This window comes from Hyperolius riggenbachi, chromosome 1, assembly GCF_040937935.1.
Source record: "Hyperolius riggenbachi isolate aHypRig1 chromosome 1, aHypRig1.pri, whole genome shotgun sequence".
NCBI classification, from domain to species: Eukaryota; Metazoa; Chordata; class Amphibia; order Anura; family Hyperoliidae; genus Hyperolius; species Hyperolius riggenbachi.
The window spans coordinates 433,585,952-433,611,670 of record NC_090646.1 but is presented as its reverse complement, the minus strand read 5'-3'; the positions used below and the strand labels follow the sequence as shown (position 1 = coordinate 433,611,670).

At 45.5% G+C, this 25,719-nt stretch overlaps 1 protein-coding gene across 1 annotated transcript in view; it reads left to right on the top strand.

Annotated features, from left to right (window-relative positions):
* Positions 1-25,155, top strand: part of LOC137518962 (nucleotide sugar transporter SLC35D2-like) — a 140,403-nt gene extending 115,248 nt beyond the window's left edge. Inside the window, exon 13 of the mRNA XM_068237472.1 lies at positions 24,531-25,155. Coding sequence (XP_068093573.1) covers positions 24,531-24,657 — 127 coding nt within the window. The 3' untranslated portion in view covers positions 24,658-25,155. The remainder of the gene's footprint in view (positions 1-24,530) is intronic.
* Positions 25,156-25,719: the final 564 nt, after the last annotated feature.

The following is a 25,719-nucleotide window of genomic DNA, read 5'->3' as shown; positions in this document are numbered from 1 at the left end:
CGATCAGCTGGACAGTCAATGTTGTTCTATCATTGAGATACCTCAGCCCGGCGATCATATGGGCTTGAAAACCGCTATCGGCTGCACTCTGGCCATGGTGCGCACCAGTCCAGCACGGCTGTCACTACACAAACAGCTGTTTGCAGTGCGTTACACAGTGAGTTAGGTCTATCAGTGTGAAGCAGTACACTAATTACACTCCCTGATCCATGTATACACATGCAAGATGTTTGAAAGCACCTTAGGCCTCCAATTTAGCATGCAATGTGATTTTTCCCCTTAATTGCTGCTGTGCGTCAAATACAGATTTTTCCCGGGGACTTTTGGCGTGTATCTCACTCCACCATGCAAAAACGCAGGTGTTAGACCCCTTGAAACATCTTTTCCATCACTTTTGTGGCCAGCATAAATGTTTGTAGTTTTCAAAGTTCGCCTCCCCATTGACGTCTATTGCTGTTTGCAAAAGTTCGCACGAACCGAACTTTTGCGCAAGTTGGCGTTTGAGGTTCGCGAACCAAAAATCGGAGGTTCGAGCCATCTCTACTGATTGGCTTCTGAATTGTAATTGTCTATAGTTGGAATGTAATATGTTTTACTTATATTGTACTGCATGAAAGCATAACCAAATGGGAAAAAAGCAATACAAAATGTAATAAGGCTCTTAGAGGAACTATAGTGAAAATAACCTAATTAGTAATATTGCTTATATTTTTAGAATATTAACCAGTTGTGTGTTTTGATAGACTATATCTGTTCTAGGAGTGCATATATATTGTACATACCTTAACACTAACGGTACCAAGGACGGGGCCGGATTTTGACTCTTTACCGCCCAAGGCCACTGTCAGCAGCCGCCCCCCTTCAGTATAGGTAACGAGATGTCCCCTCCCCCCCTCGAATTTAGGTATTGAGGTGACTCTTCCCCCTCCCTCCAGTATAAGTAGCCCGTTGAACCTTCCCTTTATTATAGTCAGCCAGATGACCCTTCCCCTCACATCAATATAGGTAGCCAGATAACCCTCCCCCCCCTCCAGTTTAGATAGCCTGATAACCTGATGACCCCTCCCCACCTTTCCTCTAGAATAAGAATCCATATGACCTTCCATAAAGTTAGCCTGTTGACCACCCCTCCCTCCAATATAGGTAGCCAGGTGACTCTTCCCACCTTCCCTAGTATAGCCTGCTGCCCACCCGCTCCTTTATCCTCTGGTGCCATAGGCCATAGCCTACGTGGCCTTGGCTTAAATCCGGTCCTGACCAACGAATAACCTGGGGGGAGGGGGGGGCATCTAGTCGCAAAATAGTAAAATGACATCCTAATACATTAAATTAAAGAAAAATATATATATTCCTCATTAAAACTAACTCCTTACATCCCCCACTCTCCCATAGTTACCAAAATAAAACATTTGCATATTTAAAAAGAATAAATTACATTTAAAAAAAAATACATAAATAGTTACCTTAGGGACTTAACTTATGTAATATGTATGTCACAAGGGTATATTGCTGTTTTGGGGATTTTTTTTGCAAATATAGTGGGATGCGAAAGTTTGGGCAATCTTGTTAATCGTCATGATTTTCCTGTATAAATTGTTGGTTGTTACAATAAAAAATGTCAGTTAAAAACATCATATAGGAGACACACACGGTGATATTTGAGTGAAATAAAGTTTATTGGATTTATAGAAAGTATGCAACAATTTTTTAAACAAAATTAGGCAGGTGCATGAATTTGGACACCACAAAAAAGAAATGAAATCAATATTTAGTAGATCCTCCTTTTGCAGAAATTACAGCCTCTAAACGCTTCCTGTAGGTTCCAATGAGAGTCTGGATTCTGGATGAAGGTATTTTGGACCATCCCATTTTACAAAACATCTCTAGTTCATTCAGGTTTGATGGCTTCCAAGCATGGACAGCTCTCTTTAACTCACACCCCAGATTTCCAATTATATTCAGGTCTGGGGACTGAGATGGCAATTCCAGAATATTGTACTTGTTTCTATGCATGAATGCCTTAGTGCATTTTGAGCAGTGTTCAGGGTCATTGTCTTGTTTAAAGATCCAGCCCCGGCGCAGCTTCAGCTTTGTCACCGATTCCTGGACATTGGTCTCCAGAGTCTGCTGATACTGAGTGGAATCCAATCTTTGACAAGATTTCCAGTACCTGCACTGGCCACACAGCTCCACAGCATGATGGAACCACCACCATATTTTACTGTAGGTAGCAGGTGCTTTTCTTGGAATGGTGTGTTGTTTTTCCTCCATGCATAACACCCTTTGTTATGCCCAAATAACTCAATTTTAGTTTCATCAGTTCACAGCACCTTATTCCAAAATGAAGTTGGCTTGTCCAAATTTGCTTTAGCATACCTCAAGCGGCTCTGTTTGTGCTGTGGACAGAGAAAAGACTTCCTCTGCATCACTCTCGCATACAGCATCTCCTTGTGTAAAGTGTGCAGAATGGTTGAGCGATGCACAGTGACTCCATCTGCAGTAATATGGTGTTGTAGGTCTTTGGTGCTGGTCTATGGGTTGACTCTGACTGTTCTCGCCATTCATAGCTTCTGTTCAAACGTGGAGCTAGGGGGGGTCGGGGTAGGACAAGTGCCCCGGGGCGCTGGGTCCCCAAGGGCGCCCTCCGCCTAGCTGAGCTGCGGGGTTTTTTTTTCTTTCTTTTGGGGGGGGGGGAGGGGAGCAGCGCAGAGAAGAGGGAGAGCTGTGCGGACGGCAGGGAAGGGGGGCAATCACCCCCCTTCTTCCCTTACCTTAGGTGCTCTCCCTCCCTCTCTCTCCCCTCCATTACTGTCCGGGTGGCTCGTGGCTGGCAGTGGAGGGCGGAACTCACCTCCGTCTCGCTCCAGCGCCGGCCGGAAGTTCGGGTCCCGCAGCCGCTGCTCTGACCAGAGCAGCGGCAGATCCATCCAGTGCTGCGACGAGACGGAGGTAAGTTCCATCCGCCGCTGCCAGCCACGAGCCACCCGGACAGTAATGGAGGGGAGAGCGAGGGAGGGAGAGCACCTAAGGTGAGGGAAGGAGGGGGGAGATTGCCCACCTTCCCTACCACTGCTCACAGCTCTCCCTCTTCTCTGCGCTGCTCCCCTTCTGCTGGGGAGGGGGACACCTGGCTACCTACTCTGGGCACCTATACCCCTGCCTACATATATTGGGCACATATACACCTGGCTACCTACTCTGGGCACCTATACCCCTGCCTACATATATTGGGCACATATACCCCTAACTACATATATTGGGCACATATACACCTGGCTACCTACTCTGGGCACCTATACCCCTGCCTACATATATTGGGCACATATACCCCTAACTACATATACTGGGCACATATACCCCTGGCTACCTACTCTGGGCACATATACCCCTGCCTACATATACTGGGCACATATACCCCTAACTACATATACTGGGCACATATACCCCTGGCTACCTACTCTGGGCACATATACCCCTGCCTACATATACTGGGCACATATACCCCTAACTACATATACTGGGCACATATACCCCTAACTACATATACTGGGTGTATATACCCCTGGCTACATATAGTGGGCACATATACCCCTGACTATATATACTGGGCACATATACCCCTGACTATATATACTGGGCACATATACCCCTGACTATATATACTGGGCACATATTATACCCCTGGCTACATATACTGGGCACATATACCCTTGGCTACATATACTGGGCACATATATCCCTGGCTACATATACTGGGCACATATACCCCTGACTATATATACTGGGCACATATACCCCTGACTATATATACTGGGCACATATTATAACCCTGGCTACATATACTGGGCACATATACCCCTGGCTACATATACTGGGCATATATACCCCTGGCTACATATACTGGGCACATATACCCCTGGCTACATATACTGGGCATATATACCCCTGGCTACATATACTGGGCACATATACCCCTTACTATATATACTGGGCACATATTATACCCCTGGCTACATATACTGGGCACATATAACCCTGACTACATATACTGGGCACATATACCCCTGACTATATATACTGGGCACATATACCCCTGACTATATATACTGGGCACATATTATTCCCCTGGCTAGCTGTTCTGTGGACATCTCTACCCCTGGCTACCTGTTCTGGGGACATCTATACTGCTGGCCACCTATTCTGGGGACACCTATAGACCTGGGGCTACCTATTTTTGGGGAACCACTGCTGTCAGATTGAGTGTATTTTGGGGAACTGCTGCCAGGTTAGAGGTGTCTACAATATTAAGGGGGCATTCTGCCTATTTATGTGAAATGCTGTCTATTTATGTGCCTCATGACTGCTGAATTTGTCTTGTTGGGGGCCTCATGGTTACTGAATTTGTCTTGTTGGGGGCCTCATGATTTGTTGGGGGCCTCAAGATTGCTGAATTTGTCTTGTTAGGGGCCTCATGATTGCTGAATTTGTCTTGTTGGGGGCCTCATGATTGCTAAATTTGTCTTGTTGGGGGCCTCATGATTGCTAAATTTGTCTTGTTGGGGGCCTCATGATTGCTGAGTTGGTCATGTTGGGGGCCTCATGTTTGCTCATGATTGCGGAATTTGTCTTGATGGGGGGGGGCTCATGATTGCTGAATTTGTCTTGGAACATGCTGGAAGGTACATACTGAGGGATAATGGGTGAGCGTGAGCCTGCTAACCTCCATGTACTTTTGGCTCCACCCATAACCACGCCCACATTTGGCCACGCCCCTTCGCCTTAGGGGGCGCATTAATAGTCTTTGTCCCCGGGTGCTGAAAACCCTAGCTACGCCTCTGCTTCTGTTTATCTGAGATTTTTCTTGGTCTGCCACTCTGAGCCTTGACTTGAACTGAGCCTGTGGTTTTCCATTCCCTCAATATGTACCTAACTGTGTAAACAGACAGCTGAAATATCTGAGGCAGACAGAAATAGGTAGGAGGCGCCCGTGACGGACAGGTATTGTATTAAGCGACTACTTAAAACATTAATTACCAGCAAATCTGGTGATAACAAGTAAAGGATGGTCCTACCTTAATAAAGCAGTCCATCCACTAGGTAGTGTAAAGAAAAAAATAGCTTTATTGGGCACTTTAAAAATGACAACGCGTTTCGCGGAACAACCGCTTGATCAGGTCGAGTGGTGTGCCCTAAAAAACATGTACACACACAGAGCACTTGAGATAATACATAATCACCATTACATTACATTAAAAATTCTACAGTGAAATCATTCAAAGCTAATGCTATATATAACAAAACAAAACAAAACAAAAAAAAATCCCATGTGAAATCCCAAGTGGGTCAACAAAGGTATTTGGTTCATACATTGTAATTTTGGCTGATCATTTATATATAGCATTAACTTTGAATGATTTTACTGTAGAATTTTTAATGTTATGTAATGGTGATTATGTATTATCTCAAGTGCTCTGTGTGTGTACATGTTTTTTAGGGCACACCACTCGACCTGATGAAGCGGTTGTTCTGCGAAACGCGTTGTCATTTCTAAAGTGCCCAATAAAGCTAATTTTTTCTTTACACTACCTAATGGATGGACTGCTTTATTAAGGTAGGACCATCCTTTACTTGTTATCACCAGATTTGCTGGTAATTAATGTTTTAAGTAGTCGCTTAATACAATACTTGTCCGTCACGGGCGCCTCCTACCTATTTCTGTCTGACGTTTCACCCCGGGTTGGGGTTACCACTTTGGCAAGTGGACTTTTTGAAGGAGTTGCGACCATCCAAGGACAAGGCCGAGCAGGGACGGTACTTCCCTGCATGCATATTAAGTGGTTGCCTGGCTTGCAACCCAACTTTGTGAGTACAACCATATAAGATCTACACTAAAATTACCACCTTAAACTCACAATACTGCACTAGATTGGGCTCCTGGCTTTTCCTCCCGTCCTTTCTTCTATCTTATCACAGCTGTACGAAATATCTGAGGCAGCTTTCTGTATCCTTCCCCTAAACCATGATAGTGAACGATCTTTGTCTTTAGGTCATTTGAGAGTTGTTTTGAGACCACCTTGTTGCTACTCTTCAGAGAAAGTTAAAAGAGGAGGGAAACTTACAATTGACCCCCTTAAATACTCTTTCTTATAATTGGATTCACCTGTGTATGTATGTCAGGGGTCACTGAGCTTACCAAGCCAATTTGAGTTCCAATAATTAGTTCTAAAGGGTTTGGAATCAATAAAATGACAACAGTACCCAAATGTATGCACCTGCCTAATTTTATTTAAACAATTATTGCACTTTCAATATATATACTTTCTATAAATCCAATAAACTTAATTTAACTTCTCAAATATCACTGTGTGTGTCTCCTATATGATATATTTAACTGATATTTTTTATTGTAACAACCAACGATCTATACAGGAAAATCATGACGATTAACAAGGTTGCCCAAACTTTCGCATCCCACTGTAAGGGCTTGTACTTAGTGATGGACACAAAACTGAAAAAATACACCTTTATTTCCAAATAACATATTGTCGCCATACATTGTGCTAAGGACATAATTTAACATTCTATTAGCCGGGACAAATGGCCAAATAAAATATATGGGTTTTATCCACAGTAGCACATTTTTTTTAAAAACTAAAATGGCCCAAAACTGCAAAATAATGAATTTTTTCATATTTTTTTTCTTATTTTTCCTTTTAATATGCAGTTAGAATAAAATAATTCTTAGCAAAATGTACCAACCAACGAAAGCCTAATTGATGGCAACAAAAAAATAAAATATAGATAATGTAGTTGTGATAACTAGTGATACAGTTATTAGCGAATGAAAGGGGGGGGAGTGCTGACATGTGAAAATTGCTTTGGTCCATAAGGGAAAAAAATGCTCCGTGATTAAGTAGTTAATTTATAAATTATTTAGTCCATGTTTGCTCTTTGTAAAATATTTCCTCACCTTGATTTACATTCTGAAATTTATGACAGGCGGTGACATCTTTAGTCCTGGCAGGTGCAACTCTGCGGAATGTTGTTGTAATTCTGGAGCCATTGAACATAATTCCTGGGGCCATATGCAATTCACTTTTTCACCTTAGTTTTCTCCTAGGAGATAATTTTTCATCTTTAATTTAAAATAACGTTTTAGCACTTTGCAATGTAAAAAGTATCAAAAAGTAGGTAAAAAGTACTATCAAAGTTATTTTGAGTATTTGTTTGCTTACTGGTAGTTTAAACTGCATTTTATTGACAAGTTTCAAAATATCTCCTAGGAGAAAACACAGGTGAAAAAGTGAATTGCATATGGGCCCTGGTCTCCAAGAATGTTCTAAAAGGAGAATTCTAAACACCTAAACAGCCTAGGCTAAGTATCACTGAGAGAGTGGGGCTACACACCATACAGCAATATATAGTATAGGAAGAGTTTCTGTTGCCGAAACCAGGAAAATGAATGCAAAAATGGGTATCCTGAATAACGTAGTGCACTCTATTATATGTCACCACAATGTCTCGTTAAAGGAGAACTCAAAAATGTATTAAATGTAAGTGTCTCCCTAGTTACATGTTATTTGCAAATCATCTGAAAATAACATTTCCTTTTGATTTGAGTCTACATTAATATAAAAAAAAAGATTATTTCAGATATTAAAAACACTCTGTACAGTGGACCAAGTTTAAGAAACCTTACATGATGAGTTTTTACATTTCCAGTTCTGTCAATAATAATAAATAGTCTTTTTTCTGGGTAAAGCCAGGCTATCCTACCGTCTTTAAAGATAACATTATTATCCTTGAAGCCTTAAATCAGTTAATCAAATATTGTATATCCCAGATTATCGCCTGACTTAAGCTACACACACATGACTAAACCGATAATGACTGCCTCAGTGTACAGTAGTCCCTAGCCACCACCCCGCAAGTGTTCCACCAACCGGATCAACTCACCTGAGTGACGGTTGATTCTTTTATGCACACCGCTCTCCCGCCCGCTGCATGCCATCATGCACGTGTCACTCCATTGTGTCCGCCCCCCCATAGCAACACAGTGTGTCGTCAGCTAAACAACTGACTTCACATCTGTCAGCAATAGCCCAGCGATGTTGTCTGAGGGATGGGTTCCTGATTCACGATGGGCAACATCAGTCACAGGTGGGTACTGACCAATTGAAGCTGCGCCATCATCCACTGATGTTTGTCCCTCTGCCCCCCCCCACCCCCCTCCCCCATAGCAACAGCACACATTGCTAGCCTCAAGGCCCTAGGGATGTGTCTGTACAGCATCATTCTCCATATTGTTGCCAGAGGAATCGTTGATGGGTGTCAATTCTCACATGTGTGCTTTTCTACCCCCAGTATATGTCCTTCCTCTCCACTGTCTCTCTCCACTCCCCCCCCTCCCCCCCCCCACACACACACACCTCTCACACATACATACACACACACACACACACACACACACACACACACACACACACACACTTCTGTCTTTCCGCCACCTCTCCTTTTCTCTCTCTCTCTCCACCTTCCTTTGTCCTCTTTCTCCACTATCTATTCTTTCTCCCTTTAACTTTTCTCTGCTTTGGCTACCTCGGTTTTCTCCGTTTTCACAGTAATTACATCTACTCCTTCACTTACTAAGCATCATAAACATTATTTTCATATTCATCCTATGCACATATGACACAATTTTGCTAGGAGACCTTGATTTTTACTAGAAAGTCACTTAACAACATCAGAATAAAGTTAGCAGATTACTGTATACTGTATTCCTTCCTTTATGGAATTCCATAAATTTTTTTACTACGTGTTAAAAGTACAAACCAATGGTGAATCGGTGTCTACATTCCTCAGGTTCTAAGGATCTAGTTCCAACATTTTTTATCCTTTCATGGGTTTAACATTCATCGATATGTTTATAACTCAGCTTAAAACAATTTTAACACCAGCTAACTTTGGCAGCACAGTGGTAACATTCTTGTAGTGCAGTAGGAGTGCTGATATCATATCATGTATAGTAAAGGCAATTGGTCTATTGCGAAAACCTCTATGTTTTATTATATTTAAAGGAGTGGATGTGCAATTTAATACAGTATAATATGAATAAATATAGTACAGGCTTGGCATGAAAAGTCAAGTAGAGTAATGAGCCCAGGAGCAGCACAGTAGCGATAGATAAATGCTGTTGTTTAGAGCTTCTTCTCTATCTGCTCCCCCGGGTTCTGTAATGATGGTGGGCAGGAGAAGGTGATGTGCCATTACTGAGGGTTCCAGCAGTCCTAGAGCCCAATTTGTAAACATGCCCCTCACCCTAATCAAAAAAATTCTATTGCTAATGGCATTTTTTAGATCACCTAATTTATAAAATTGACACTCAGCTTATGGTAAATGGTCTTAATCCAAAAGAGCGCTGCTTTCTGTGGAATACCCAGTTTCTGCATGTTTGGTGGCAGTTGCCATACTTAGAAAGTAGTGATTAGCTGATCACCAAAAATCAGTCTGAAGTTTGACAGTGAAGAAACTTCAGTGGAGAAAATCCCTGTGTGCTAGTTTGTGACTGTTGGCTGTAAGTCACTGGGCCAAAGATAAGCAGTTTTGGGGTGAACGTTCTTTTCAGCACTTGTAATCTGAAGCCCCATTAAAATGAATGGAGCTTTGGATCGCAACGTTTGGGGTAATTATGAAGAGCTATGACCAAAGACCTTGACCTGTGTGTCTGAAACGCATCAGCTGCCAGTGTCAGGAACCGGCCCGCGGCACGCCTGCGTATACGGTTCCCGACTGCGGGTTTGACCAGATCAAGCGGGGGACAGCCTTATCCAAGCTACAAATAAGGCTGTGGCCCCTAAAAAGCTTCTTACTGCCACCACTAGCGGTTGCTAGACACGTCAACTCGGCTGTCGAGTGCTCAACACGCAATCTGCGTTTTCATATTCGGGTCAGCTTTGCGCTTAGGCCGAATACAGGAACACCACACACCCACACACACAGTACAGTTGTACAGTAACACAACACAATCAGGCACTGATTTGTAATGCAAGTTACACTGTCGTGCAGCAAAACCACTAACAGTCGTTCCGAACGATACTGTTAGCCACTCCCACTCTGCTGTCGAGCGCAGAAGTGCCCCATACACACAATGCAATTACAATTTCATATGGTAGTATTGCTCAAGCATACAATTAGGCATGGACTTATGCACAGTTACACTGCAGTCTCTTGTAGGCTATGGCCTTGATTCACAAAGCGGTGATAACCCAGTTATCACGCCTAAAAGACTTTAGGCGTGATAACCTTTTCACCACTGAGTTATCACCGATTTTTCCTGCTCTTCGCGCGAAGTTACCGCGCGTATGCGCGTTCGCGCGTACGCGCGTGAGAGCGCGCGCAAAGTCCCATAGGGCTTAATGGGAGCTTCGCGCGAAGCAGGGGCCGCTGCGCGCGCACGTGCGCGGTTGCGCGCGCAAAACTTTGCGCGCGGTAACTTCGCGCGAGTTTCTTCTTATCATGCCTAAAGTGACTTTAGGCGTGATAAGGGCCTTTTCACCACGGTGCTAACACTTTGCACCGCTTGGTGAATCGAGCCCTATGAGTGTTAGTTTAGTACAGCAGAAGTCAAGCTTATTAAATAATAATTTAATATTCCAGGAAAAAAGTGGAACAATGCAGAACAGAATATATACAAAAGATTACAAAAAACAAAATAAAAAGTTACAAAATTAAGAGTTTACAAAGATACACACAAAGCGATTTGCTTACCAAAATACAGGGACCCAGATAGAAAAACCTTGGACTTTTGTGGACGGACACAGTTCTGGCTTGACCAGGAGCCCCTTAGCTTGGGCCGGGAGTCCAGCTGCAGCTACCGTCAGGAGCAGTGGCGTCCCTACCATAGTGCGCAGGGGGGTGGGGCGCACCGGGTGTCAGACACCCAGGGGGGTGTCACCACGACCCCCCACAGCAGCACAGCAGGAGGGAGAAGCAGGGCTAGAAGGAGGGGCAGTGGGGGCAGCGGTGGGGAGGGGGGAAATATCCCCCCCCCTCCCTCACCTGGGACCCCTCCTTCTGCCTCTCTCCCCCTCCAGAATAGCGGCGACAAGTGCGGGGCGGCCGGAGGCGTATGAACAATTACTCACCTGATTTCCGCGTTCCAAGCGTGGAGCGCAGCGTCATGACGTCACAGGTCTCTGTCTTCAATGCCGCCCACTGTGCTTCCTGATTAGTGGAAGCACAGTGGGCGGCATTGGAGGCGGAGACCTGTAACGTCATGATGCTGGGAACGTGGAGATTAGGTGAGTAATTGTCTATACGCCTCCGGCCGCCCTGCACTTGTCGCAGCTATTCTGGAGGGGGAGAGAGAGAGGCAGAAGGAGGGGTCCCAGGTGAGGGAGGGGGGGATATTTCCCCCCTCCCCACCGCTGCCCCTCCTTCTAGCCCTGCTTCCCCCCCTCCTGGGCATCTTTACTGGGGGGGGGGAACTGTACTAGCTATACTGGGGGCAGCTATACTGGGGGCAACTATACCAGCTATACTGGGGGCAGCTATACTAGGGGCAACTAAACTAGCTATACTGGGGGCAACTATACCAGCTATACTGGGGGCAACTATACCAGCTATACTGGGGGCAACTATACCATCTATACTGGGGGCAACTATACCAGCTATACTGGGGGCAACTATACCAGCTATACTGGGGGCAACTATACCAGCTATACTGGGGGCAACTATACTGGGGGCAACTAAACTAGCTATACTGGGGGCAACTAAACTAGCTATACTGGGGGCAGGTATACTAGCTATACTGGGGGCAGCTATACTGGGGGCAACTATACTAGCTATACTGGGGGCAACTAAACTAGCTATACTGGGGCAACTAAACCAGCTATACTGGGGCAACTAAACCAGCTATACTGGGGCAACTAAACCAGCTATACTGGGGCAACTAAACCAGCTATACTGGGGGCAACTATACTAGCTATACTGGGGGCAACTCGTTTAACTGGGGGCAACTATACTAGCTTCACTGGGGGCAACTATACTGGGGGAAACTACTAGCTATACTGGGGCAACTATACTAGCTAATACTTTAAATTACAGTTAGCTCCGCCCTCATCCGGTCATGACCACGCCCATTTTTGCCGCGAAGCACGCCGCAGGTTGTGGCCACGCCCATTTTTTAGGGGGGGGGTGTCTTTTAATACCCAGCACCGGGTGCCAAATGCCCTAGGTACGCCACTGGTCAGGAGAGGACTGATTTTAGGTATCTGTCCCCTGCTTTTTATAATGGAATATTTGCCTTGAGGCTGCAAGCCTGTTTGGATGGGGGGAACTAGATTTAATTACATCCTCAGACATAATTGGACCCCCAGAGATCTAACATCCACATGTGAAAAGTGTATTATAGCAGACACATAACAAAAGACTTCCTTAACATCCAATTTCCCCAGGTAAACGTCTATACCTCAAAAAATAGCATTTTGGTTAGAGGTAGCAGTTTGCCTGTAAACAGACACAGATAATCACATCCGAGATTGTCTGCTATTGTTCTCCCTCAGATGGCTGCTCATTAGCAGTACCCTGCTACCCCAGGAATACAAAGCAAATTTAGTTTCACAGACAATCACCCCTGGGACAGCAGATCAAAGGTGACTGCTAGTGGCCTAATGAGCCCCTTCCTTGCCTATTGAAGGTGACTGGTCTATTCAATGAAGACAATGGCAGTTCCCTTGATCTCTGCCCTGAATGACTGTTTTAATCTACATACAGACATTATCCAGGTGACACCTTCCAAAAGCCAGACTGGCTGACATACCTACACCTCTGACAAAATATATAGCAGACAGAAAAATGACAAAATATGTCCCTGTCTTACCCTTAACCTCATAACTAGCTGCTATATTCCTGACAGCCAGCCTGTCTTTTGGATGTACCAATAAAGAATTTCTGCTTGCCATAATTATGGCAAGTGGTCAATGCAATGATTGCCACTGCAACAAAATCAGATTACCCTTTTATAAATATGGCGACATAAAAATGACATTCAGATTTTAAAAAGAAATGCTAAGACAAGAAATGCTATATGGAAACTTTGCATAACCCTGTTGCCACACATTGTTAATATTGGCTAAAAGTTATTGTGTGGCCACACATTGTTCGTGTATTTATATTACCGTTTTATATCTGACACTGTATTTTACTGCATGTGTCTTTAGATTTGGCTCCACCCTTCTGCTGGGTGGAGCTTTGTACCTTTAAGAAGGTTTTTCGTTCCAGCGTTGCACGGCTATCATTAGCCCAGCACATGTCAGCCTTCTTGTTTTGATGTTACAATAAAGTTTATTATACTAGCAAACTACTACTCCTCAGCTGATTTGCATATTCACAATTACTTGTACTCTGATCAGGGATATTTTGCGCATGAGGCAAGCACAGGGTTTGAATTTCAAGTTCTTTTACCTCATCAGATTGTAAATGGGCAACAGGGACTCAAATATAGGTCTTCCTCCTGACATTACTCTGATTTCCTAAAACAGTTCAGTCCATCCCAGTGTTTAACCTTGGTTTGTTTGACCATCCACGATTTTCCACTTCTGTTATGGGCCTAGCCTGTTGACCATTCTAGATGAAATGATATAAGTACTTACTCTTCCTTTCTGCAGTTATCACTAAAATATTAACATTTAGCAGTGGAATTGAAGATCTAAAATACAGTCTAATGTATTACTGTAATGCTTGTGTGCATAAGCAATACTGTCTGTTTACAAATCACAGGTGTAATGCTTGGGGGTTAAACTTTGACCACCCAGAGCAACAAGACGGGTAGCTGATTAATGGAAGAGGCTACACAGGCTGCCCAGAGCAACTGCAGCTCTGGGCTTCTGATATCACTACAAATAAGACACAATGGCAGCGCAGTGCGATGTTGCGCTGCCCTTGCGATAGCAAGCACTCAGACAGGTACAAGACAGGACTATAGATTGGAATGTAACTAGACAAGTAAGACATAATGGCAGTGCAGTGCGATGTTGCGCTGCCCTTGCGATAGCAAGCATTCAGACAGGTACAAGACAGGACTAGATTGGAGCGTAACTAGTAGCAACCACAGCTCACAGTCACGTCCACAGAAGCAGAGCAAGCAGGCTAACAACAATCACCAGCAAGCATCCACACAGACAAAACTACAGGAAAGAACATAACTAATAGCAACCGCAGCCTATAGTTATGTTCCCAGAACTAGAGTAGCAGGAATACTACCAGTTACCAACGTGGTGATGGCAGAATCCAAGCTATCAGGATGATGGACTTCACTGACCCACCGTGGATGCAGTGAACGTCCATCAGGCATGGAAACTAGGCAATAAACAATAATACAGAAAAATAATAAACGGCTCAACTAATGGATAAATATATATTAGCAAGTCTGCATATATATTTATCAAGAACTAGCTAATGCACAAGTAAAAGGTCGCATTGAACTACAATAACATAACTATACAGAGTAGCATAGTGCCCAGCAGACCAGCATAGTGATCGCTATGATGGGCGAGGTCTAAAAGGGGAGACAGACTTTTATGCCGGCATCGACCAATGGATGCAAGCATGCAAATCTCCACACAGGTGAATGGTAATCATTCAATCCTGAGTGCTTGATTACCATTTGCTAGCTGGTTGTGAATGCAAAGGACTCCCATAGGAAATACTTGCAGTATTATGTAACAACATACCTTCAGGGAATTCAGGGCTATCTGGCCGCAGCTCAGCTGTAGTAAGCAATTGGTGGAATGATGACAGCATCCTGAGCTGCCCAGAACTGCAGAGCAATTGCAAATGACAATGTGACTCATTGCGAATGCACAACCGAATGCAGGCAGACAAGCCAGAACTGTCCATTTGCGTCTCCACCGCAACGGACAGAACACGCCACAGGAGGAATCCTTACAATTACATTTTTGAATAAGAAACAAACATTCAACTAAAAATACTGTCTTCAAATTGATAGAAGCCGCTCAGCCGATGTAGTTAGTTGCAGGCCCCCTGGGTTGGGGTGCTGTTGCCACTTGGTTTGTATAATTCAGCTGTTGTGATTGCAAGGAGGCAGGCACAGACTGAATCTCTCTGAGACGATTGCAGCCCAGAACCAGAGAGAGTCAGTGGTGTAAGAGGTGGACAGAGAGTAGGCTTCTAAACAGGCACTGTAATTTAGTTAAAGTCAGCTAAACAAGGTGCTTTCACACAAAACTCTCCAATTAAGACAACAAAGATGTGAAATCTTGCACTGTGGAGGTGGTGTCAATCGTTGGCTGGTGGTTGTGACACTCTAGTTGCCCCTGTTAAGCCCGGCTGTTGTGAGGCTTGAGCAAAAGACATAAATAGAAGAGCAGAAGTGCTCCGTAGTGTAACAACGTTTTATTAAAACAAAAATGCGCAATAAAAATCCACTTACTAGGCATAAGATCTGACGAAGGCATGGAACGCCAAAACGCATAATAACGTTGCCAGCACACGTTTACCCCATGGTGGGCCTCCAAGGGTCATCCTTCCACCAGATCCGCTCAGCTCCGATGGCAGTCTGAGGTTGTACCCACCTGGGATTGATTGAAGGGCCACTGGCTCAACTACATGCCTGTTTTTACATTAATCTAGTAAGTGGATTTTCATTGTGCATTTTTGTTTTAAAGAGGAGCTGTTAGGTATAAGTTCTCAGAGAAAAAACCACATATATCAGTAGCTAAAGATTGGCTGTACTTACATTACATATGCATTTCACTGTCCACGTTTGGATTTCACAGAATTTTTATATAGTATTTGCAGAGAATGATGCTCCTGACAGCTTATGGCAGGTTCCATGTTTGTCTGTCTCCTATGAAGCCAAATGTGTCGTCATGTCCTCCCTGCTTCCTGATGATTCCACTCAGAAAAAAGACAACACTACTGTGCAGTGAATATTAATTAGCCATGTGGCTAGGAACAATAGCGGACTCATGCAGTATACTCTGCCCAGAGATTTTTCAGTGCTGTGAGTTACACACTGTTGTAACATGAGCCTGTAACTTCTCACTAGCAGCCGAGGGGAGGACCCAAGGTGGGGAGAAGCAGCCCCAGAATGCTTTGCAGTATGGTATGTGGCCTCTCGTCCTTTTAAGAGCTTGGGTCTAACAGCCTTGCTGTTCAGCACACATCAAAAGTAAGATAGATTTTTAACTTCAGTATTGCCTTTCTGGCTTCCTTCTAAACTGTTTAACACCGGAGAATAGAGGTTTAAATTAACTTTTGCAGCCTGACAGTTACTCTTTAATAAAACGATGTTACACTACGGAGCGCTTCTGCTCTTCTATTTTTGTCTAAAACTCTCCAATTGACTGTTCACATAGAAACATTTGGAGCTGTAAGACCCGTGAAATAGAACATTGTAAGTTCTTCTCAATGTTTATTGAGTCTCAACAAACACTGTTTTGGAGGCTTACTTGGAGCTCCTCTTTAACCTATCTTGCACAGTTGATTGCTAAGGTGAAGAGAGAAGGAGGCCTGCATATTTTTTCATATATGCCCAGTACTAGGAAGCCAAACCACAGTTTGGAAACATATGCTGCTCTTTAACAGTTGGCAGGACAATACTGGACCATGAAAATCACAATGTTTTCTTTCTTAAACCACATAAGAAAAATGACAAGAGCCGGGAACTCACTGTGATTCTTCATGTACTTTCTCTTTTGTAGTTCCACTTAGATTTATCTGGATCAATTCTGCCACAGCGCAACAGAAAGGCATGTTAAATGGAATTGTACAAGACACATGTTTTATACAAAAATTAGATTTTTAAATGTTTATTACATTTCATAAAGTTTTAATATTCTGTGACATGGGAAAGCCGCGCACACTTGCACAAAAAGCCACATGCACATACATATTAACACTGCATAGACCAACTGTTTTATTGAAAAAGTGTATGTATGTATATAATATATACATTTTAGGCACTGTTTTAAAGAAATTAGGCAGCCAAAAATAATCTGTAGTTCTGATGTATCTATAACCAGGCAGTGCTGCTGTACAGGTTTGGGTCAGAGGTATTGGAACCTGAAATCCACATGTTCCATTATTGCTTTTTTTTTTTTAATAAAAAATTGTTATTTCCAGGAATTTTCTCAAAAACCACCATTGCCATTGAAGGATCCTCCTTCAACTACTGTACTAACTCTCTGTTGGTGCTATGCTTGTTGTGATCATCTCTACATTTGCTTTGAACAGTGGTTATCGTTGACAAACTGTTCCCATCCCCAGCTTACAGAGGGTTGTAACATCCAGAAATAAAAAAAAATGCCTTAAATAGTTATTGACCCAAATATAAAAGTAAACTCCTTTTTTTCTAAAATAGGTCCCTATAGGTCCCCTAATTTTTAATGGCCACTGGTAGAAGAGAAGCTTGCCTATTTTCTGTGATCACCATCACCCTCCCCACTTTCAGCAGCCTCCCCACCTTCATCAGCCTCCCGCCCTTCATCAGCCTCATCAATATCAGTGTCATCACTGTAGCAATATTCATCATCATCAGTGACAGTAAAGTCACTGTCATCACCAGAATCCTGCACATCTGATCCTGTGCTGCTGTCCTCCATAAGCAGCTGTGCCACCTCAGAGTCGGCAACTATATCAGATAGGCAAAGGTACAGAATCAGTGAGCAGAAGAATAGTCAAGCTAGCAGAAGGTCATAACAAATAATACAATTCTATTAGTACTTTAAGCTATCAACAGAATCTGGCTAGGTGTGGATCCCCAGCTCCAGCTGGTTCTAGCACACTTTGGGATCTGACTAGGTCTGAGTGCTAACACGTAGCATTTGCAACAACAGACGCGGAGCAACTGACAGGCAGGTCCTATATATACTAAACGCACTCCATAGCGCCGCCCCAGTCACTCAGCCAATCCTGAGCATAGCTGGAGTCAGCTGACCGAGTAATCAGCTGACTCCCCTTCTAGATGCATAAAGGTCCTTTCGCTCGGTCCTTTAGCCCTTAGTCTATGAGCGATAGAAGGACCAGGCAAAGCACCAGCATGTAACTGTGCGGCGGAAACCGCCGGCTGCGACTCGGAGATAGCCGCCATGCCGCTTGCTGTTGCGGCAGTATCTCCGCTATCCATTACAGCGGGACATACGAGTGGAAAGGGTTAAAGGTGTGGTCACGTTGAGTGCTGGTTTGATTTATTTGTTTGTACTTTGGTAACTGATAAATAAAATATGTACATTGCTTAATTTAAGATGCATCCTCACTTTACAGCATTTTTTTCATGAATATCTTGACCAGGGTAGGGCCCTATTTGAGCCGACCTTATTAATTACCGTAACAGAAGCTATGACACCCAATTGGAGTTATAAGGCCAAAGCTTTATTACAGTATTGACATTAAACATTAAATGAGCTGTGACAAGAAACACTGAAATAAAAAGGAGGGGGGAGGGAAACAAAAACATATTACAATCACAAACATATTTCTATTAACAGATGGCAGGGCGCTTGAGCGCTCTGCACGTCCCTTGACAATGCCCTCCCGTGCCGGCCACCAGCCTTCGGCTTACATTATCACATTATACATTATTGCATTATCCATTATTGCCATTATCCATTATCATTATCATATATATTCCATTATGGGATCCTCATTCGGCGCATTAATTGGTTATGCCAGCTCGGTGGGGAATACTTTCTCGATGTCCAAAGATACGGCATTGTCAAGGACCCGCCACAGCATTCGTCCGTGCCCTCTCAAGGACGAATGCCCGCCCACACGCAGAGCGCTGCCTCGAGAGCCTCTCTCAGGCCATATAAAAGAGACAGCGAGATATCCTCCCGCTGTACCCCCCCCCCCTCCACTTCTATTGGAGCCTACCAGCTCCCCCAACCTTAGAGCTCCATGGAAGGCTAATGCCAAAGCCAGTTGAAACAGACGAACTTTCGTGTTCACTGCGGCAATATACCTCCAGTGCGCCCAGTAGTTCAATCCGCCTTGCCAGCGTGATGGCCCAATTATTATTATTATTATTTATTTATTTATTTTTTTATTATTCAATTCGCCATGCCCGCGGCCCTGACGCAGGATGCATAGCGTACCGCCGCTAAGTCTGGGTCGATCCCGTCGTTTACCGACGTGCCCCATGGGTGCGATAGGTGATGGGTAACGCGATATTTACCTGCCTCTTTTTTGAGGCCCCCCTAGGGGTGAGATGTGTAGATTGGGTATGTGTGGGTGCTGAAAAGGGGGGCCTGCCATCCTTTCCATTGCTAGCTCCTTGTCAAGTGTCTGTGCCACCACCTCTGGGAATTGGTGAGCGGACTTCTAATTTTTGCGTTTGCCGTTTGAGTAGGCCGATTTGCATGGCATTATAAACCCCTCCCGAAAGCCATATGCTAGAAGGTCAGCCTGCTCCCTATTGGGGTACCTATCTAGCCATGGGGCCATCGCCCCGACGTTAACTGGCGTGACCCCCTTTTCCAGTTCATTGCTCTGTCTTGGTTCCCTGTGTGTTCTTGTTTCTTTTGAAACAATTAGCCCCTGTATGCCCGCTGGCCCCGCAGGCCGCGCAATCGTGCTTATATCTGCATGTGGTTCCCCGCTTGCAGGTATCATTGTTGTAGTTCCAGCATAAACCTGTTTTCTCCTGGGCCAGCGAGGCATCTGCCCTGCCGTCCGCTGCTTGAAAGGTCGTGTTGTGGCCCCCCTTGTACCCGCTACCATACTCCGGTTTAGCTGGGCTACTCAGCGACATCCATAGCATGATGTCCCTGTGTTCCCACGTCAACGATGGCCTGACTGCCATTTTTTGCCGGAACTGTTCATCATAGAGCAGCCAGGCCTTCCCTCCATATTTGTGATATGCTTCCCTGATGCCGTCTAAATAACAGAACATTGCTGCGTACTGTTCTGGAGTCTTCTCACCCACTATGCTGGAAAATATGTGAAAAGCTCTCGACCAATTGGGAAATGTCCTAGGTATCAATCTATACCTCCGCCTTTGGTCGTCCTCTTCCTTGCGGTGCTCCTTGCCCGTTTCCCACTTTTCTATGTTATAACTATCTAGCGGGAGTACTGTGAATATGTCGATGTACTGACCTCTCCAGATTTTTTCCTTCTTCTCCTCTGCTACATGGAATCCCAATGGACCTGCAAAACAGACGTAGGTGCTGCTCTTTGCCAAGTCGGCAACCCGGGGTGTGCGTTCGGATTTTTTGGGTGCTTCGGCTACTGGAGATGCGACGATCAATGATTGGTCGCTCCCAACCCCCAGAGCCGAGCCGCTCCCTTCCGTCTGTTTCGCGGGCCCTGTTTCCTCACCTCCGCCCCAGGCCCCTGCCTGCTGCGTTGTCTTACTTGCCCTAATGGCCTTCAGAATTTCCAGCAGTAAGGATCGCTGGTCGTCAGTCTGTGTAACATTTTTAGCAGCATTAATATCGGACACTTCATTAGTAACAATCCCATTTGTCTCACCTGCCCGGTGTTCCGTCACTGAAGGCGCCGCTGGTCCGCCTCTTCCTTGTGGCTTCCGAGCTATCTGCTCCCCGGAGCTGTGATGGGTGACCTGCTGAGGCAATAACCAAGAAGAGACTCCCTCCGGCCAGTTGTACTGCGGCCGGGCGACCTGCCCCTGCCGTCCATTGCTGCCCTTGGCCCGACATTCTGTCGGGTCCGTCCTTGTATACCCTGCTGCGTACTGATGTTCCCACCCTTCTTCTTGCTGGTCCCAGTGCTGATCCAGCTCCCCCTCTTGCTCCTCTTCCTCTTCGCGCCCCTCCCATTCATCCGATGGACTCACCTCTGTGTCGCTCTCCGCTTGTTGACTCCCGTACGCCCCTCTGCCTGCTTCCCGGTGCTCTCTGACCCCCTCGGACCCGTTGAGCCCCCTTGCAGCCCCCTGGCCCCTGTCCTGGTGTCCTGTGGCCCTCCTGCTCTCCCCCACCGCCCCTTTCTGTTTTCCCCCTGCCCTGCGGCCTTTCCCCCGAGCTGTCCTGTGCCTGTCAGCCTCCCTGGGGCCCCCTGCCTGCGGTCTACGCTTTCCCCCTGCTGGTCCCCAGCTCATGCCTCTCATTCTGCAATTGCCCTTTAAGGCGGCAATTTTTCCTTGGGCCCATTGCCGCTGGGAGGTCTCCTTGTTGGCCATTTTTAAGTGGCCCACGGGGAGGGGGTCGCCTGCCAGTCAATTTGGGGGGTCTGGGAAGTGGTGGTGGGGGTAAGGGGCCTTTGCTGGCCTCACCGCTGTGTGTGGCTCCTTCCTGGCTGCACACGTTGGGGCTATGCTGTGCCCCGTGTTGGCGGCGGCCATTTTGGTGTGGTACTGCAGGGCTTGAATGGCGGCCATCTTGCCGTGGGCCTGTGGGGCCCAGGCGGCGGCCATTTTGTTGAAGCCCTGCAGAAGCCGGGTGGCGGCCATCTTGGAAAGCCCCTGTGAGGGGAAGGGGGCGTGGGCATATGGGCTCCCGGGGACCGGACGTGCCTCTCTTCCCGGCCGAGGTACCCTCCGCTATGGGACTGTTACCCGCCCGGCCTGGGGCCTTCCCCCCGCACCCTGCCGCTGCTCCTACCTGGCTAGTAGCTGGCTGGGGCCCGCCGCCTGCAGTGGCGATTCCGGACTCGTTGGGAGCAGTGAGGGAACAGAGGTCCTGGTCGTCATCCCCCTGTCTCCTGCTTCTAGCTGGGGAGCCCGCAGGGCTAAATCGGGCTGGTGGCCTTTTTCTCCTAGAGTTAGCCGGGCGCTGGTCGCCTGCCAGGTGAGCGAGCTGCGCTTGGATCCACTCTGTCCCCTGCTCGCCCGGCATGGCCCGCACCTGGTCCCACAGTTGCTGCATGGAGGCATCCATGTGTTCCGTGCAGCACTGTATATAGAGAGCCTCCTGCTTGGGATGGATGGATGGGAGGGAAGAGGTGCTTTGCAGCCCTGTATATTGGGCTTCCTGCCTGGGATGGATGGATGGATGGATGGGAGGGAAGGGATGCTTTGCAGCCCTGTGTATATTGGGCCTCCTGCCTGGGATGGATGGGTAGGAGGGGTGCTTTGCAGCCCTGTATATTGGGCCTCCCGTCTGAGATGGGTGGGAGTGAAGGGGTGCTTTGCAGCCCTGTATATTGGGCCTCTTGCCTGGGATGGCTGGGAGGGAAGAGGTGCTTTGCAGCCCTGTATATTGGGCCTCCCGCCTGGGATGGATGGATGGGAGGGAAGGGGTGCTTTTTAGCACTGTATCTTGGGCCTCCTGCCTGGGATGGATGGATGGGGGGAAGGGGTGCCTGGAGCTCGGCAAGCTAAGGGTAGCCCCGGGGGAGAGAGATGGTAACGGGTGCGTCCCTGCTTCTATAGGTGAGGTGAGGGAGGGATGTCTGGCTAGGCCCCAATGATAATTTTTTAGGCAGCACTTACCCCAGCCCTCTGTTCCAGCGAAGTTTGCTGTATCCACACGATCCCAAAAGGAAGGCTGCCTGGCCAGCCCCCTGGTCTTATAGTGTCCTGGCCCTGGCCAGGACACTCCACCTTTCCTTCACACCTGGCGACCCTATTGTTCTTGGACAGTCCAAATCAGAGCCCACCCGGTCACGCCCCTTCTCGCCCTAGCTTCGCCCAGCTCTCAGGTTACTAAAAGGTTTGCAAAATAAAGTATGTGTTATTGTAATGTTGTTGTTTTTTTTTTTTTTAATAATAAGGAAACATAGAAGCTCTCTGACTAGTGATGCAATAAGAGAACCAAAAAATGTTTAAAATAAGTTAGAAATCTGAAAACACAGAATTCCAGATCAGTAGTAGTCAAGTAGTCTGTGCAGAAGTGAATATCTAATCTGTACCTAATTTGTTTTTGTTTTTATGGAACACTTCATCCACTAAATGCAGCAAGACTGCTTGAAGCCTTCAATGTGCAAACAAAAAAAGAGATCAGAAACTGCTTCTCTCTGACAGTTTACTGTTTCAGATGTGAGGCTAAAGCTCCATACCCACAGCGCAATTCTTCCGACTATTTCTCTGCGTGGAAAAATCGTTTTGGCGATATCGCATAACATCGTTAATTTGTTAAATAATGTTTAACGACATGTGACAACCCACGACAATCATTCATACTGAAAAACTGTCATGACAGATCACTGGACGAGCGATTGTTGAGATCCCCTTTGCCACTGACATAAATTACCACGATCATTCAAACAATAGTTTGTGCCGCAAAGGTCGCTCATCAATTATACGTTCACGAAAGATGCATCGGTAAATGATCGTTCATCACAACTGATTCTTAGCCCCAGCAAAAAAAAAAGCCAGCAGATTCTTTGATGCTTACAGGTGTCTTAAGGGAGAGAGGGGTATTTTATGGACAGCTATAGTAGATTCCCTTTAGTTGGATATTCCAGATGCCTAAAGAGGAATTGTAATGACATACAGCAAAATGTAATAAATAATTCAGGATACTAATTTTTATCTTTATTATCCTGGTTTTGGCATCATCAGAAACACTTCTTATTTCTATGAATTGTTGTATACTGGTATTAACCCCACCCTCCCAGTAATGTTTGGTGTAGGCTATGATGACATGCAGCTTTCCTCCCTCAGAGCATGGGACTGTAGCCAACACAATTATTTTAACTAATCCTAAACACAAATAAAGACCATTGTTTTTTGGTGCATAAAAAGGCCGTGGCCATCTTTATTGGTTTCAACTAAAGCTTAAAAGCTTAAAAAGAGGTCCAAATAACTTTATTAAACTTAAATAAATAATTAATAAATCACCAAAACTCCAGGATAGGTCCACCATTACAGTTCAGACCCACTTAGTACATCTTATTAAACCGCAAGGACCCCTTCACGTAGACCAATAAAGTTTGACCACGACGAATCTCTTCTTGACGGGAGGGTGGGTGGGGAGCTTGTCCCATCCATGCTGGAACCTAAGGCAAGAAACAGCTACGCAGCACCTTCTTATATACCCTTAAGACCCCCCTGATTGGCTGTTGCAACAATGTTTGGACCTAGCAACACCTGGCAGGTTTTACCTTATACCTACAGCGACCAATCAGAACTCTGCCTACATTTTTCTTCCTCACTACCTAGGAGAAAATAGACAGCCAATCAGGGGGTTAGTTACCTCAGCCATAGAGGCTATAACAAAAACACCTCACAGCAATGTTACATGTAATTTACCATATCCCAACCTGAAACGATCCTTTCTTTATGGTTGTCACATTCCCATGATGGGCCTGCTCTATGAATACGGCCCTGTACATTCTGGGAGATCATGTGATGTTCCTGCTAACTTCACAGAGGGCTAATCAAAAAAATAAATTAAGAATGTAAACCAGTAATGAGGCAAGGTTTTACAGTTGGCAAACATTGACTAAATAATTTATAAATGAATATTGTAAAAATAAGCAGTTTTATTAATTGTCTTATCTATAGTAAACTTCCTATTTAGGTTTGTATAATATAGTATAAGTCCACTTGAATTTAGTAAATGGTACAGTAGAGGCTTGACAGTTTTGTTTTCTGCTTCCCGTTTCAGTATGGCAGGTGGAGCGGCATATTCTTTTGTAACATTATGGGCTGCCCCAACAGTTTCAGAAGAGGACTCTGAAAAAGAACCTGCTAAAGCACCAGCAACAATTCGAGCAGGACAGACGGTGATTTAAGGATGCACATTTAAGAAGATCAGAAAAATGCAGGATCTTACACCCTTGAAGTCTGAAAAATGAAGCTCACTGTATTAAAGACATTTTAAAATGCCAAAGAAACCTGGCTGTAGTGGTCCTGCATACAGAAATCAGAGCCAGTACTGCTTCTCAGCAGCATCTGTTCCCACCTCAATACTGAGGATTTTTGCAGGTTTTTTTGGATTGGACTTTGAAACTGAGCAGCAGGTGATGATGTCTCCACATGACCAGACTCTCATCGGAATATACTTTTTCACCATCAAGGCTGGGAGCCACAGGAGCTGTTTCAGCCACACTTCAAAATTGCCAGCGTTTCCAAAGACTCTAGACTAGCTAAAGCCAAAGGGATTAATTCCACCGGAGTCATTGTGACCTCTCCAAATCACAATCGTGGGTCTTGCAGCACTTTTGGAGCAATTGCACATCAATAAGTATAGGACTGCTGCAAAATCATTGTACAAAGCAATGTTGCAACAATCTAACCACAAAGAATTAAAAAAAAAGAAAATCCCAATCCTTGTACAAATCACTAGCATTAAAGGGAGTCTGAAGTGATTTTAAAATAAAAAACAGACACTCACCTAAGGAGACGGAAGGCTCTGGGTCATATAGAGCCTTCCCGTTATCCTGCCGGTCTCCACGTTCCCCCGCAGGCTCCCCTGTTAGCAGTCTGTTAAGTTGTGGACTGATCACTTCTGGGTTGGGCTGGCTTCAGGCAGTCTGACTGGCCACTCCTCCATAGTGCGCACGTGCGCAGTACAGAGCCGGCTGTTTTCGGGAGTCCAAGCGCTTCCGAAGACTGCTGAAGTCTCCTCCGTGGTGGGAGATTCAAACGGAGGAGCCTGCGGGGGAAAGAGAAGACTGGCAGGAGAATGGGATGGACCCAGAGCCTTCCCTCTACTTAGGTAAGTATCCTTTTTTTATTTTTAAATTCGCTTCAGACTAACTTTAACCACTTGCCGACCGCGCACTCATAACGCGCGTCGGCAAAGTGGTAGCTGCAGGACCAGCGACGCAGTATTGCGTCGCCAGCTGCAGGCT